General features: G+C 36.6%; 1 protein-coding gene across 2 annotated transcripts in view; it reads left to right on the top strand.

Moving 5' to 3' along the window:
• SMARCA1 (SWI/SNF related, matrix associated, actin dependent regulator of chromatin, subfamily a, member 1) overlaps positions 1 to 14,004 on the top strand; it is a 32,517-nt gene extending 18,513 nt beyond the window's left edge. Inside the window, exons 19-24 of one of the 2 annotated variants that reach the window (XM_050974516.1) lie at positions 1,296 to 1,418; positions 2,950 to 3,082; positions 3,856 to 3,974; positions 4,154 to 4,390; positions 9,052 to 9,162; positions 9,857 to 14,004. In XM_050974516.1, coding sequence (XP_050830473.1) covers positions 1,296 to 1,418; positions 2,950 to 3,082; positions 3,856 to 3,974; positions 4,154 to 4,390; positions 9,052 to 9,162; positions 9,857 to 9,928 — 795 coding nt within the window. In that variant the 3' untranslated portion in view covers positions 9,929 to 14,004. The remainder of the gene's footprint in view (positions 1 to 1,295; positions 1,419 to 2,949; positions 3,083 to 3,855; positions 3,975 to 4,153; positions 4,391 to 9,051; positions 9,163 to 9,856) is intronic. The other variant, XM_030229003.2, reaches the window with a different exon arrangement.
• The last annotated feature ends 1,110 nt before the right edge of the window (positions 14,005 to 15,114 follow it).

Raw genomic sequence — 15,114 nt, 5'->3', positions numbered from 1 at the left:
CATTACTGGACAAGCAGTGAACAGATTCTGTTATCCTTACTTGGACCAGTATTGATTGAGTAAACCAAATGGATTCTCTACTTCCAGCCAGACATGTCTAACTTGCTTTAAAAAGCCTCAGGTTTTGTGACAGGTTGCAGCAAGAAAAAAAAATAACCTAAAATGTGCTAGAGAACATAAAATTGTCATAATTGTCATACAAAGCAACAGATAGAAAATTGGTGAGAGTAGAATTAATATTAGCAAAATGTTTTTAAAAAAAAGCAGGTTTTTTTAGAATCTTGTTTGCAGCCAGAAGAATTTCATGGGGATGTCAGGATAGAATTAAGATGAGTATGCAGTTAGTTGAGGGAAATAATTTATTAAATTAATGCTCCAACAAAGAAAGGTGAGAGAATTGCTAATGTTGACAATATGCATGTAAAAAGAGGTGTTTCAGACCTGTTATGGAAACCATTCAGCCTGGAAAGTTTGAACATGAATAGTTGTTATCTTAAAAGGTTAGTATGACTGTTTACTGGTGGGGAAAGTGATAAACATAATTAAATTTGTTCAGCTTTGAAATGGAAGTATAACTTCCAATCTGAAGAGAGTTTATTATAAATACTGAAAATGGCCGTAAACAATATCAGAAGATAACCAATAGGCAGAGACCAAGCTCTGTGTCAGTCTTAATTTAAACCAGTAAAGTCAAGAAGATTTCTTATATATTAAGAGCAGCTTAACAGTTCTTATCTTCCACTGCCTTTTGCTGCAGGAATAAGTAAGGTTTACCAAACCTTTACTGGATATTGGTTTCTGACTTGTTTGCTGTTGTGTGCAGTGGAATTGGAGTACAGTTCCAAGGTCGCAAATACCAAATTGGTCAGTGTAGAGAGGGACAGATAAAATGTTGCTTGTTCTTGTTTACATCATGTTGTGTCTGGTCCTTACTTGGGCAGTGTGCATGGCTTTACAGTAAACCTGGCAGAACTTAGTGTTTCACTGTAGTTATACAACATTGTAAACCAATGAATGTAGGAAGGCAGATCCTTTACTGGTGAAAAGTACCACTGAGATCAGTGAGCTGTGACAGCTCAGCCTCTCACAGTATCCTGAGGTCATTGTGTGCAGGACTGGTGGGTTCATGCCATAACCAACTTAGAACTTAAAGCCAGTCCTATTTTTGAGAGGAGGGGTTTAAGCAGTAAGATCTGAATCTAGGTAGGGCACATTTTGAACAGATTAGTGCTTTTAAAATGCAGTCTTTGAAATAAAATTGCTGCACTACTGCTTTTTGATACCCCTGATTTTAGGTCCCCAGGAATCCTGACCTTCCAAATGCAGCTCAGGTACAAAAGGAGGAGCAAAAGAAGATAGATGAGTCTATGCCTCTGAATGCTGAGGAGAGTGAAGAGAAAGAAAAGCTTCTAACACAGGTAAAATAAAATCAGCTGAAGTATTTAATTATATGTTTTTGCTAGTATGGAATATAAGTCATGGTAAATACACACAGGAAAGCTGTGCTGATGTTATTAAAAGAAGAAAGCATAGAACACATAATGATTTTGATAGGTTTTTCTTTGAGGGATCTTTCCTGTCCTTGAACAAGTTTACTTTTTAGTCATGTACTGTTTCCTTGAAAGTCCTTGAACATTACTGAGGCAACAGCTTGTATAGGAGATGTACTATTCATATAGTATTACTATGCAGCAATACATACAGAAATCCAGTAAGTGGGTTCCTTGTACATGCATAAAGCTTCTGTGTTGCTTTTAAATCAAAAACGGTTTGAATCAGGACAAACCTGTGTCAACATACGTGGTGTTTATGCAGGTGTCTAAGGCATGTCACATCCATTAATTTTTGTCCCAGTCGATTTGTTTGGCATGTTCTTTTTATACTGGGACTGAATTTCTGTCACTGACTAGTTTCTTGACCTTTTGGCTGATTATCCTGCTGAGTTAAGCTGATTGTAAGGACAAAGGCGTGTTCAAAGTAACAGGACTTTTTGGTTCAGAAAATTTTCTCTAGAAGAATTGGTGATGCTGTACCTTGGAAGAAAATTCCAAGGTCACAATTTCACTATTAATGTATAGCAGAGGAAATATTTAAGCTGGTGCTGATATGCATATCAGTACTGCTGTTAATGATTAAAAAGAAATAGTTGTATTGTGTATGTTAGACTCACTCTGAGCATGCTAATTGTGGAGTGAGCTTATTCAGCTGGAGAACTGACAAAGTTCCTTGTAAATACATTTCTGTGATGAAAGAAACTCAGTGCACTACAGATTATTGCCCAGGCATGTTTGTATGTCCATGTCTTGTTTGTTCTTGTCATTTTCTGCTTTCCCTGTCTTTAAATTGTAATGTCTCTTTCTTGGATAATATTTTTGTGCATTGCATCTCGCTCGTTCAGTTTTGGATTGATTCCTTTGGTACATAACAAATTCTCTCTTTGACAGTGCTTTAGAGTTTCCATTTGATTGCATCTTTTTGGACTAGAGATCTTTTCTTGACATACTTAAGCTTTCATCCAGCTGTTAGTCTGGTTCCAGGTTTGTAAATGTCTGAAGTAGGAGCTCTTGCTTTAGATACTTGCACTGCTCTAAGAACTTGTGATGACACAGGCATTGCTGCATCTTGTACTGCTCTGAAGTGTGGTGCTTGTATCTGCAGGAGTGCAGCTGTCACTGAACTTGTTTCTTTGGAGAAGTATCACAAAAACTTTAAAAAGAAAGGATAAAAAGCTGTTACTAATGCACGTGGAGTCATGCCCAAAAATAACTGCTTAGTTATAGGTTCATTATTAAGCCTGGATAACACAAGTTGATGGAAATCCTGAAAGACCATTAGCCACTGTAATTATGTGATGTTGTAGAGAAGCAAATGGTACATAAATAAATCAGAATTTTGGAAAATGCTTTCCTTTGACCTCATAATGCCTTCTTAATCTCTTATTGCTTACAGGGTTTTACAAACTGGAATAAAAGAGATTTTAACCAGTTTATTAAAGCTAATGAGAAATATGGTCGTGATGATATAGACAATATTGCCCGTGAGGTGGAAGGAAAGTCACCTGAGGAGGTCATTGAGTACTCAGGTTTGTGATATTTTGAAATGTATTTATTTCCTAATACCAGAGCATTACCATGATTTTTGCTACATGTTCTTTAAAAATTACAAGATGGAGAATTTTGATGCATTTAAGAATTTTTTTTTTAAAGTGCAATTTTTTATTTCAGAAGACTAAATTCTATTTAAAAGGTTGATTTCGTAGCACGTAACCATCACCTACAGCTGCCTTTAGCCCTCCTTAGTCAAAATTTAGAATTGACGCAGATAATTCTCGCTGACAACATGGATTTGTGAAATTGTGAATTTGCCTTATAGTGCCAATGTGATTCTTTTTGGTGTATCTCTGCTGTTTTACCTGCTAGTACACTGTGTCTTTGTCTTTTGTATTTACACAGTGCTTTTGAGATTCCTTCCTCTTTCAGCCTTGGATATAATTTTACTAAACACCTTCATAAAATCAACTTTGCAATGTTGTTTCCTGGAGTTAAAAAGGAAGAGCTCCACAAGAGTTCCCTTCAGTGTTGAATTTATTTTCAATTAATTATGTTGCATGTAAATTTTGTTAGAGTTTTTACTAAGCCTTTACTTACAGTTAAGTTTTAAAGCTTCTAAATAAAGAGTCAGTGCAAGCTTATTTTTTGGCTAGCATAGTAAGCTGGAGAGCATTAGCTCACTGTTTAAGATTTAATGGAACCACAAGCTAATTTTTTTTTTTTTTTTTTGCCTGAGTATCTTAACTGTAAAGTCGTAAGAGCAGAGGAAAAGATTATATTCAACAGTTTTGTTTTGTGTTTTTAGCTGTTTTCTGGGAACGTTGTAATGAACTACAGGACATTGAGAGGATTATGGCTCAAATTGAACGAGGAGAGGCCAGAATTCAGCGGAGGATCAGTATCAAGAAAGCCCTTGATGCCAAAGTAATTATTCCAGGTTTTTTGTTTTCTGCAGCTGACTTGGAACTTCCAAAAATTCCTTCAGAAAAGGAATAATTGGGGATGAGAGTTCTGTTTTTTATGCAGCATAAGTAGTATACCATCTCTCAGTGATCTACAGTATCATGTAATGATTCCTTGATGCAGCATTGTACCTTTATTAGTCCTTATTTTTGTTTTGCATTCAGATTGCAAGGTACAAAGCACCTTTTCATCAGCTGCGTATTCAGTATGGAACAAACAAAGGGAAGAATTACACAGAAGAAGAAGACAGGTTTTTGATCTGTATGTTACACAAGATGGGCTTTGACAAGGAGAACGTGTACGAGGAGCTGCGGCAGTGCGTGCGCAACGCTCCTCAGTTCAGGTTCGACTGGTTCATCAAATCCAGAACTGCCATGGTATGTACCGCTTGCAGGGACCAGGCATGACACGAGGCATCTTGTTCTTTTTTTTAAGCACTAAATTTGTTTAGGAAACAAGTGCTGAAAGAATAAATTTGGGTTTTATTCTAATTTCAGTTTTTTAATAGTAACCTTTTGTCTCAGTACAGAAAAAATGCAATACAACTGAAACACAGATTAGAAAACCTGCCAGACTGAAGGCACATGTTACCCAAAGGCATTAAGGCAGAGGTAGACTAGACTTACAAATATCCTTGTTACTTTAATTGCAAACTGAGTGTTTTACCAAACAATGTCCCTTAAAATATGACTCTCTTAGAGTTGTTACATAACATTAAAGACTGAAGACATCTGAATAATATACTTGGAGAAGGGAGCAGCTTTTCTAATACAGTATTTAATTTCTAACAGCATGAGGAAAGTTAGTGATTCACATAGAAATTAATCATTGTAGCAATAGGTTTAAAATGCACTTTGTAGTTTGTGAATGTGGATTATCCCATGGAAGTGCTTCAATTTCTTTAAGTGTACTTTACTGAAAATTTTATTTGTATTTAGAGAGTATAATACAAGGTTAATAGCAAGTAGACTAGTATTCAATTTTAGAGCAGAGCCATTCATTTTTAATTTAGTTATTAAGCAGGAATTGATAACGCTAACAGAAACTTTGGTGGTTGCAAATATTAAGGTATGTAGGTACCAACATCAGAATATGGGACTCTTTCAATGGCAAAAAGCTGTTGGATCTGCCCCAAAATTTTTGCTCAATTCCTTCTACATGTTGTTTGTCTTCATTTCCTGACCTCAGGATTTGTTTGTCTGAAAGAATGTTCTTTCAGAGTTCTGGGTACTGTACAAAGAATAAATAAAACATGAAATAAAATATTTAAAATATGTATTTGAACAGGTGGGTATATTTGCTTTTCCCAGTACTACTTATAATTATGCAATACACTTTTTACTTGGTATTTCAGGAATTGAAGTGTTTCTGGGTAGTGCAGCAGTTAGCCCTTAATTAAAAAGGATTTCAAGTGTTTCATACTAAAATGTCTGTTTGAAGAAATACTGGGTTTTTAAATTATGTCTACAAAGAGAGAAGCCTGCAGTATTTAGCACATTAAGAAGTTTCTTTAAGTTGTCTATGCAGAAATCCATTTAAATAAATCACTGAAATGGGTACTAGAAATTAAAAATGTAGCTCAGTATTTAATATTAGTTGATATATAGTTGTCAGGGGTAGAGTTAAATATTCAATTTAAGTCTTGTAGATCCTTATGTTCAGTATACATTTTTTTAAAGGGGATAGAAATAATTTCCTCAAGTGTAGAAATATGTTCTGTGGTGTCTTAATGCTGGAACTGAGACACTGGGAATATAGTGAATCTTTTGGCTTAGGTTTTCTTTAAAAATTCTATCCCTTAATAATTTTGGTTTTTTTGCTACTACATGGTTGAAAAAGAGTATTATGGAAATATAAACTTAAAACAATATTTCACTTTCAATGGGCATTTAATTTTCTGAAATGTTCTGAATTACCATGCTCTGTATGGTTTATTAATATAGCTGATATATTCTAATGTCCTGAGATTTGTGGAGGTCTTAATTTCTATGGGTCCATTTTGCACTAGTTTAGTGGTTTTTTGTTTTTTTTTTTTTTTTCTTTTGGTGAAGAAATGTGCTGGAAAATCACATCATAATAACAATGACTGAAGTATAAATACAAACATTTATTGAGGAGTAAATAAGTGAAAGTGGAGAAGCCTTCCTGAGATGCTGAAATTCCCATGTGATCATTTAAACTCATATGCAACAAGATAAAAAGGGCAGCATAATTCAGAAAAGGCTTTAACAGGCTCTTTGAGAAAGCTTTGTGTTATAACCACTAGATGTCTCTTGAATTCCACATAAATAGCTAATTTATCTTCCATCTTACTGTGTCTGTTCTCCTGAAGATTTCTCTTTGAAAAACAAATCCTGCTTCATTTAATTATTTCCAAATCAAATGGTTTACCCAAAATGTAAATTCTTAAAGATACCACGAGTGCCTAAGAGTGTAATTTTTTTTTTGCTTTTTAAATTGAGCACAGAGTTGTTTGGTTGGTTTTAAAAAAAATTTCTGTCCCTGCAGGAAGAATGCAAAATATCATGGCAGTAGTGAAGCATGTATCTGTTCTCTGAAGTCATAAATTATGCATATTCTCTTTTAGCTTTCTGCAACACTCCCCAGCATAAGAGAAATGACTTCCTAGTAAATACAGGAATGCCCAGGCCTGTGGACAGAGCTGAGGGAGCCTTTGCTCCCAAGTCAGCATCTCTGCCTCCAGCCATGCAGAAGGCAATGGTTCAGTGCTCCCATCTAATTTATTGCAATCCAGGTCTTTATAGCTATGAGGGGGTGAACAAAGTGTGTCTTCTCTCTTTCCATCCAAAATAGAAAAGTATCAAGCCACATGGAATAAAAAGTCATCTCTGAAAGTGCAAGGCATTTTAAATAAGTGCATTTTTGTAGTGCTAAAATGGAATTCAGCAGTCCATATTGAAATTTCAGTAGCTTAGTACAGGATTTATCACTCAGATTATTTTTCATGGTAGATGTACAAGAAATCTGTGTCCATGACACATCTTGCTGTCAACTGATTCCGTGGTTCTCCAGAGAAAATTGTTTTTGAGTCCATCCTCTGTCCACAGCAGATGCTTTGGAGCAGTAGTCCATCTGGAAAGTCTAACCATGAACCTGAACACTTTCTAAATGTATGCATTTGTCCCCAGGAAAGAGGAGGATCTGTGAGTGTTTTAGGCAAGTGCATCAAGGTTATTTCTTAGTCCTCTCAGATAAGTTGCTTGTTTTGAGTTTAACACAATCCCATTTCTCATATGCTAGAAAAAAATCCAGGTTATGATGGTGAAGCAGCTTGTCATCACTCTTTACCTCAGCTCCTAAGTCTGAGTGCAATATACACAAATTTAAATCATGTAAAATACTTGTGGCATGTTGACAATCATCATTCTGTTTTGGTCTTTTTTCATCTCTGTTCATCTTTGGGACAGAGGCTCTCTTCTGTTCTGTTTGGGGTTGTAGTATGGCTTGAGCTCAAGTTTACTCAGAGTTGTTGCTTTTTTATCTAAACATTGTTGTTTGGGTGGAATTTGAGGGAATTTAACAATTGAAGTGAGCGTATTTTAGCTCCAGAAGGACTGTCACATATCAGGGCACAAGCATGGCACCCTAATTCATGGTTTAACCTTTACTGGAGGGTGTGGGGTTATTGCTACAGGGATGTGATAAAAGTGACTTAGTACAATACTCTGTTGGTGAAGCTACAAGCATGACACTGGAACATTTCTGGAGGGGACTGGTAAAGAAAAATGTCCTGAGGATTTTTATGTGTGTGTCTGATAAAAAGAATTCAAGTGGTGGTAAGATTCTCTGTGTCCATTCTGAACTGCATAGCTTTTGCCCAAGGCCATGGAGCATCCTTCGTGGAGGAATCTGTAGAACTGTAGGAATCTGTGGAAACTGTAGAACTTAAAGACTGAGGGTTAAGCTTGAGGGTTAGAATGTCTCCAAGATGAGTCACATGCCTGCCTGTTTGGGAAGGTTCAGATCAGGAAAGCACCAAGGCTGTTTTATCCATGATGGCTGAAGCAACATCCAGCTTACAGATGCTGAGAAAATAGACGCAAATTTCTGGACAGAAAGGTCACTTGTTCACTTCATTGCAAATGGACCCATTGTAGGTTATGATACATCCTACTAGGTAATTCTAGGATAGCCTGTGTTTCAAAAATGTCTTCACTGAGTTTAGCAGAGATGAGACATATTTTTTGGACTTATTTTTTCCCTCAGAAAAGAGATTACTACTCTGAGTTGCAAAGAAAAGCCCATGGAAACATGTTCTCAATAGTACATAGAACATACTGAATAATTATAATAAAAATAGGTGTTTTGGTGTTTTGTAAGAGATCTTTTTCTTTTAAATGGGATACAAGAAACTGTCCAAGTCAAGTAAATTCTATTAAGCAAGCCAGCCATTAGTAACTGCAATGCAGATATTTTGAGTTGTATTGGAAATAGTTCTTAATGTGTAAACAACCTTATGGCATTTAGTCCTGATGGCTTGCAAGTCTTGATGCTGAAAGCATTTAAAGCATTTATGGTCCTGTTTGAATAAAAATACAACAGTGAGTTTAGAGTTTAAGACTGAATAGATTTTTGGCCAATTGGTCTACTGTGTCTCTTCACAAAAAACCCTCCCCAGTCTGTGTGCCACAGAAAAGTATTGCTTAAGATAGCTTTGCTTCCTTTTCTCTCTGCTTTAAAGATATACTTGAAGAGCTCTCTCCTAAAATCTGGCATACTATGCTGGTAGGCTGTAATTTGCTTCATTAACCAAGATGAAAGATCACATCAGTCTTTAAATGTCAGTTTGGAAGACAGAATCCTGAAAACTCCTTGTCAGGAGGGCAGTAAATCCTTTCCTGTTTCTAAAGGTTACACTGAGGGAAAGACAGATAATAGTAACTAAGCTAATGATCAGTATTATTGAATATTTTAGGAAAATGTAAGTGCTTTGAAATGAAAAGATTTTGAACATACTTATGTAAGCAAGAGAAGTTGTATAATTTACTTAAAAATTTGATGTGTTCTCTTTCCTTAGGAGTTTCAGAGACGCTGCAATACTCTCATATCATTAATAGAAAAAGAAAATATGGAAATTGAGGAAAAAGAAAGAGCTGAAAAGAAGAAGAGAGGAGCAAAAGTTACAGCAGTATGTTTAGCAGCACTTAATTACTTCCAGTGGGGTAGAATTCAATTATATATTTTTTAAAAAATGTAAAAGATAATTGTAGGCACTGAATGCGTGAGTAGAAACCATGAGGTGAGAGATTAAACTGAAATATTTGTCTATTCACAACTCTCCTAGATTTGCTTAGGTAGGTATTCCCAATGCATAGTGTTTGAGGGCTTTTTTTTTTTTTTTGAGAAGTCTTTTGTTTAAGTAGCAGAGGAAGACTTTTTTTAGAAAGTTGCACTGCCTACCTTCTGCCTACTTACGTACATCACATGTTGCTTCAGTTTCTTCTCAGAGATTTTTTTCCTCCCCTACATAGTAGTTGCTGGAAGAAGAAGTGAAAATGCTTCTTTTATTTTGAAGGTTTGTCATCTTTAGAACAGAATTGTGTGTAAGTCAAGGTCCTGATCTTTTCATCCAGTTCATGGTATGTGTGGTGCCTGCACCACTGAGACCATGTAATGATTTTAAGGATATAAAAAGGGTATGAGAATTAAGTGTCTACATCAGGGATTAATGTTTGCCTTTCCATTATATCCTACAAAAGTGAACTGAACTCTAGAATGCATTGGGGTCATACATTCCCTTCTGAATAATCAGTTATGTATTTAATTTTTTTTTTTTTTTTTAATGCCAACTTGTAAAATTTATACTTATTATTTCTCTTTAGTCACAGAAGAGAAAAGCAGATTTGGCTGCTGAGAACTCTGGAAAAAAAGATGCTAAGAAAGTGAAGTCGTGAACCTGAAAACTGAATGCTAAATATGAAACTGCCACTTTCTTCACTCCATCTATGTGTATTAATTGCCAACTTCTTTGTGTTCATGGTACTCTTCCCCAAGTCCCATGCTTTAATTTTGCAAATTTTGTATCCTTTACAATGCCTTTCTTTACCTAAAATGTGTAGCTTTATATCTTATGCATTCCAGTATTTTTGTGTACTGTATTTTGTGAGTTTCATGTCTTTGGCAAAATTCACTCAGTCCTTGGTTTTTTGAAGCTTGTGCTGAAGTTTTAGCTTTTATATGTTTTATATGCTGCTGCTTTGAAAGAAAACCTAGATTCTATAGCTGTATTATTGTTGTTTCATATTTTAAATTTATATGGCTGTTGGAAAATAAACTGACTTAATTATTTGAAGAGAAATATACTTCACCTTTGTTTTCCCTATCTTCTCTCCTTTTTTTGCATAGCTACATTTAGAGAGAATGTTAAGGTTTGTATAATTGTGCCTTCATCATCAATCAGTTTTTTTTCAGAGGAGTACTTAGACAGGATCAGGAGCATGACAGAACAAAATCTAATTAGACTGACATCCTTGTTTGCTCTCTGCATTAAATGGACATTTTCTCTGAAATGTTCAGAAGGAAACCCAGCAAATACACCCTTTTTGTTTTTCTTTATCAGTGATTTCTGCTGGGCTTTATGCTTAAACACAGGGTGAGGTGTTTCTCAGAATGGCCTCTAGATGAAAACTTTTCTATGCCTCAAAAAAGGAAGTAGTCAGCTCACAGCTTCTGGCTGTTTAAGTAGCAAACAAAATAGTTCACTCTCTGGTTGGTAGGCTCTTCAGCTCTGCTGCCTTGTGCTGAAAGATCTGCGTTGCTCTAATTATCTCTGCTAAAGTTCTTCTTTTACCTTTTATTCAACATGTCAGTCAGAAGCAATGGGGATATGTTATGGAGTGCTCCTTTTTAGTATTTCTATTTTAATGAAGGGATGAAAGTGTTGGATGTATGATTTTTTGACTTTGCAAGAATGGCCTTTATTAAGCAGGTTCACAGTTCCTGCTCACTTTGGAGTCTGCCTTTCCCAGATCAGTGGAACAGTGGCTGTGACATCTGATGTTTTACTTTAATGTTCTGTCTCTGATCTGGTGTTTAGTACAGACCTTGCTACAGTGAGACATGCCCTCATAATGTCAGGTCTAGATTAATGCAGTGTGCTTTACATGGTACTTCCCTTGAAGACTACTTGTAAACTTCTTCTAGTGCAGTTTGCTTCCTTCAGTGGTTTGAGGTGTTTTTAGATTAAGAAACCTCTTTACTCTTTGTATTTTGTGCTTTGCATTGGCTACCTTCTTCTGTGTTTGTAAAACATAGGACTTTATAAAATAAAGTTCTTGAGCTCTGCCCATATTCTTCTATGTCATTTAAAATATATTGGTATGTCTTTGAAGTTTTCTGGGATTAGTATCTCTAAGTTTGATGAGGTATTTCCAGCTTTTTTTGTAGTGTCTGTTAAAGGTTTGGGGCAAAATGGGTGTGATGATTGGTTGAGCATTTCAAAAGGTAATTCAAAATATTAGATTCTGTATTTTGGAATGTAGCTTTTGTCCAGGGACCACATTAATTATTTCACTGGGTTTATATTTGTAAGACTTGGTATTTGTCTGTTGAACTTCATCTGATGAGTTGAGAGGTACATCTGATAATGATGGGGCACAACTTCAGGCAGGAAATGGGTCATAGGAGTCAGAGCATGCTCTTAAATGAGTGTGCAGCCCAGGTGGGCTAGGTGTGCTCAGGAAGAAGCATGTCTCCTCAGGATGTGTTATTGGAGCAGTTAACATCCTGCTTTATCCTTGGGAGGAGGATGTCCCATGGAATTATGGAAAAAGGCTGTGCGGCTACATGCATATATAATCACAAATCCTGGGAGCATTGCTATTAATAGAGAGAGGAAGATGCCTTATTTGCATTTGACTTTTGGCTCATGTGCCATTCACTAAGTTTGTGGCCTGAAATGATAAAAACAAGTTAAAAGAGTTGGAGAATAAAGGCTGAAAGAGCCAATTGAATTGTTTATGGAATTACATGGCTAGGTCTAGAGCTTATTCAATTGCTCCTATTTAGCATTGGATGAATATTTTAATGTTTTTAAGTCTTGAAATAAGTGTATTCTGGTTTTGTTTATTGTAGATTAGCTTTGTTTGACTTGCATGTTTTTGTGTATCCAGTTTCTCTGTGTTGCAAAGTGTATGGAAAGTCTTAAAATGGTAATATCTCAACATGTTTTATGCAGATTTTTTGGTTTGAGTTACCACTTGAGTTAATGTTCTTTCTTCTCAATGACTTGATGCAGAAACCATATAGCAAAAGATCATGCAATGGTTCTTTCAGGTATTACCCCTTGATCAGACAGCTTCTCTGAAGAATGATAGATTCTCCCAGGAGCTATCTGTTACCTCTTGCAGTCTGTAGTCCCCAGTTAAACTGAATGTGCTGTTGAACAACAGTCCTGGAGAGCATTTGGACACTATACACCAGTTCCTAGCAGACTGAGCCTTCCCATCCATCATGTCCTACAGTGATAACTAAAGAAAATTGCTAACAGCTGCTGGTCGGGATTAAAGGAAAATGGATCTTTCTTCTCCCTTTTTCATTCTTCCAGTTGCCAATACCCACACAGTGTGTGCCTAGCAGTATCTTAAATTATCTGCTGCTGTGACTCAAAATTAGGTGACAGAAATGAAAGAATCTTTCTCCTTTTAACTGCTATTTTCTTAGGCGAGGAATACTGTTTGTAAGAAATTAGTAAATGCTGAATGTAATGTGACAGAAAGCTTCTGAAAAGTTTGAGCCTTTAGGCAATTTTAAAGTTGCCAAAAATGCTGCAAGAGAAAACATTTTGAAAGCCAATTTAGTTCCTTTTCAGTGGACAAGTAAAATTAGTGTGAACATAGGCTTGAAGAAAGTCACGTGCACCTAACATCCTGGGAGAGGTCACAGCAATTGTGGTGGTTTCTTTTTCACGTATTCATAATTTCCAACTCATTAGTCCTTTTATTTTTGATTTATGTTAGTGACAACACCAAAAAACTAATGCTGCTAGCCACCTTTATTGTATTTAATTTCAGTTTGTTACAATAACACAGAGAAGAAATGAACTGTCTTCTTGCTGGTAATATTAGGCCATCTTTAGATGCTGCTTTGCACAAGTGGTGGTACTATCCTAAAATATTAAGTATGAATTTTTTTTCTTGTAGATTAGCATTGCTGTTTGATTTAGTGCTAATGCTGGTTAGGGTTAAAAAAAAAGCATATTTCACTCTTTGAGATGATGAGCTAGGAGTATACAGAAATGAATCAGAATCTAAGTGCCTGATGGTGCTGCCAAACAGATTTTTGATTTTATATATTCTTCATATATATTTGTATCTTTGTAGCTATATGAAGGTTGTATAAAAGCCAAAATTAGTTTGGCATCAATGGAAGTAACTTGGTTTTGCAGTGCCTGCAGTTGCTGCTGGGTGCTGCTGTGTTACAGGCCCTCTGTACATGCCTCCTGCCCACGTTCAGTAGGGAGATTAAATACTTTCAGTGAGAAATAAATGCCAAAGCACAGGTTGAAAAAAGGTGGAGTTTTGCAGTCAGTGCCAGTTTATGTGAGTGCCAAATGATGAGGTTGGTACACACATTGGCACTTGTGATGCTGGAAGGGATTGATCACCAACTGTAGTTCTGATCTGACTAAAGAGAGGTTGACAGTTGTTACATTTTACTTAATTTTATCTGGTTCACACATACTCCAAGCATGTATGTAAATATGTTCGTGGCTCATAGTTCTAATGTTTGATATGTTCTTTTTCTGACAGACTTAAAGTTGAACTTAGTTTGCATATTTTGAAATGTAATGTACTCTTTAATTGCATTTGCATGGTATCCATCCTTTCATGAGAGCCTTAATAGGAGTAATATTTGCTGCCTCAAAGGTATGTTGATGTTGTGTTGTTCAAGATGACTTCTGAACTTTTTCAATCTGGAATTTGTTTCTTAAGTTGTACATACATGAAAATAAAAGTTAATATGAACCTGATGTCTTCTGGTCATTCTGGTACGCAGGGGTCTGTTACTTGGATACTTCCAAAATAGTTTGATGTGGTTTTGTTGCTCTTGTACCTCCCATAACCTTCAGGCCATGGTGGCTGAATGTAAAGAAGTGTGTGGCTGTTCCACACCTTCTTTCAAAATATATTTTCTTGTAATCTAAAACTATACTAGCAGTGCCTGTGTTTTTCTGACAGCCTTGCCTGTGTTGTCTCTTAGTACAGTGTTACACAATGTATGCTGGTCCTATATTCAAGTGTATTGCTGGTTCCCTCTTATTTCATACTTCTGGTGTTTTCCTAAAATGAAATACTTTGGAGCTTAAGTCCAGCTGACACAATGGTAGAAACCATAAATTTTGTTGCAGTTGTTGATCACAAGCAAGTTGTAGCCTTGCTAGATACCGTGCTTGGAGAGGTGCATGCCCTAACTGACTGCTCAGTTTTTTTCCTCAGGATAACCTAAGAAAAAAAGACAGACTGGAGGACCTGGTTCTTTGGTGTTGGCTGGTAGCAATTGTGTCTGCTCCACAGTGAACTTTTGATAGACCTCACTCTTTTTCAGGTGAGGCAGCTAGACCAGGATGGAGGAGCTGGGAAAAGACATGAGGTGCCACCTTACCTGGTCCTCAGTAGCAGCCAAAACAATTTTTGGGTTCATTCCTATGTGGAGATAGCAAGACAAGAGGTTGCCAGTTGTTATAAGCTGCTTTAAGTCCTGACTGGTGTTGGGATGGAGGGGGGGTGTGGAGTCAGGAGCAGGAATAGGTGCAGGTATGTGATGTGCTCTTAGTTGGGACTAAGCCTTTGCTTCTAGGCCTTATTTCAAATCCTGCTGGGCCAGTTAACATCATGGGTGTTTTCATGGCTCCTTGGAAAGCTGTCCAGACTAACAGATGGGGTGCTTTGGCACAGTGCCCCATCCCTGTGCAAGCCCTACTCTCACAGCAGGCTCCTCATCCAACATTGAAAAGGGGAGCAAAAAGGCTGAATCCTGGAAAAAATTGCATGTGCTGGGCAGGGGTGAGCGCTGGGCTGGGAAAATCTGTAATTAACTGGAGATTGATGGCTAAATCCATCTCTTTTTATTGCTAGTTAAT

This window comes from Serinus canaria, chromosome 4A (genome assembly GCF_022539315.1).
Source record: "Serinus canaria isolate serCan28SL12 chromosome 4A, serCan2020, whole genome shotgun sequence".
Taxonomy (NCBI): Eukaryota; Metazoa; Chordata; class Aves; order Passeriformes; family Fringillidae; genus Serinus; species Serinus canaria.
The sequence above is the reverse complement of the archived record's forward strand: the minus strand, read 5'-3'. Positions and strand labels throughout refer to the sequence as shown.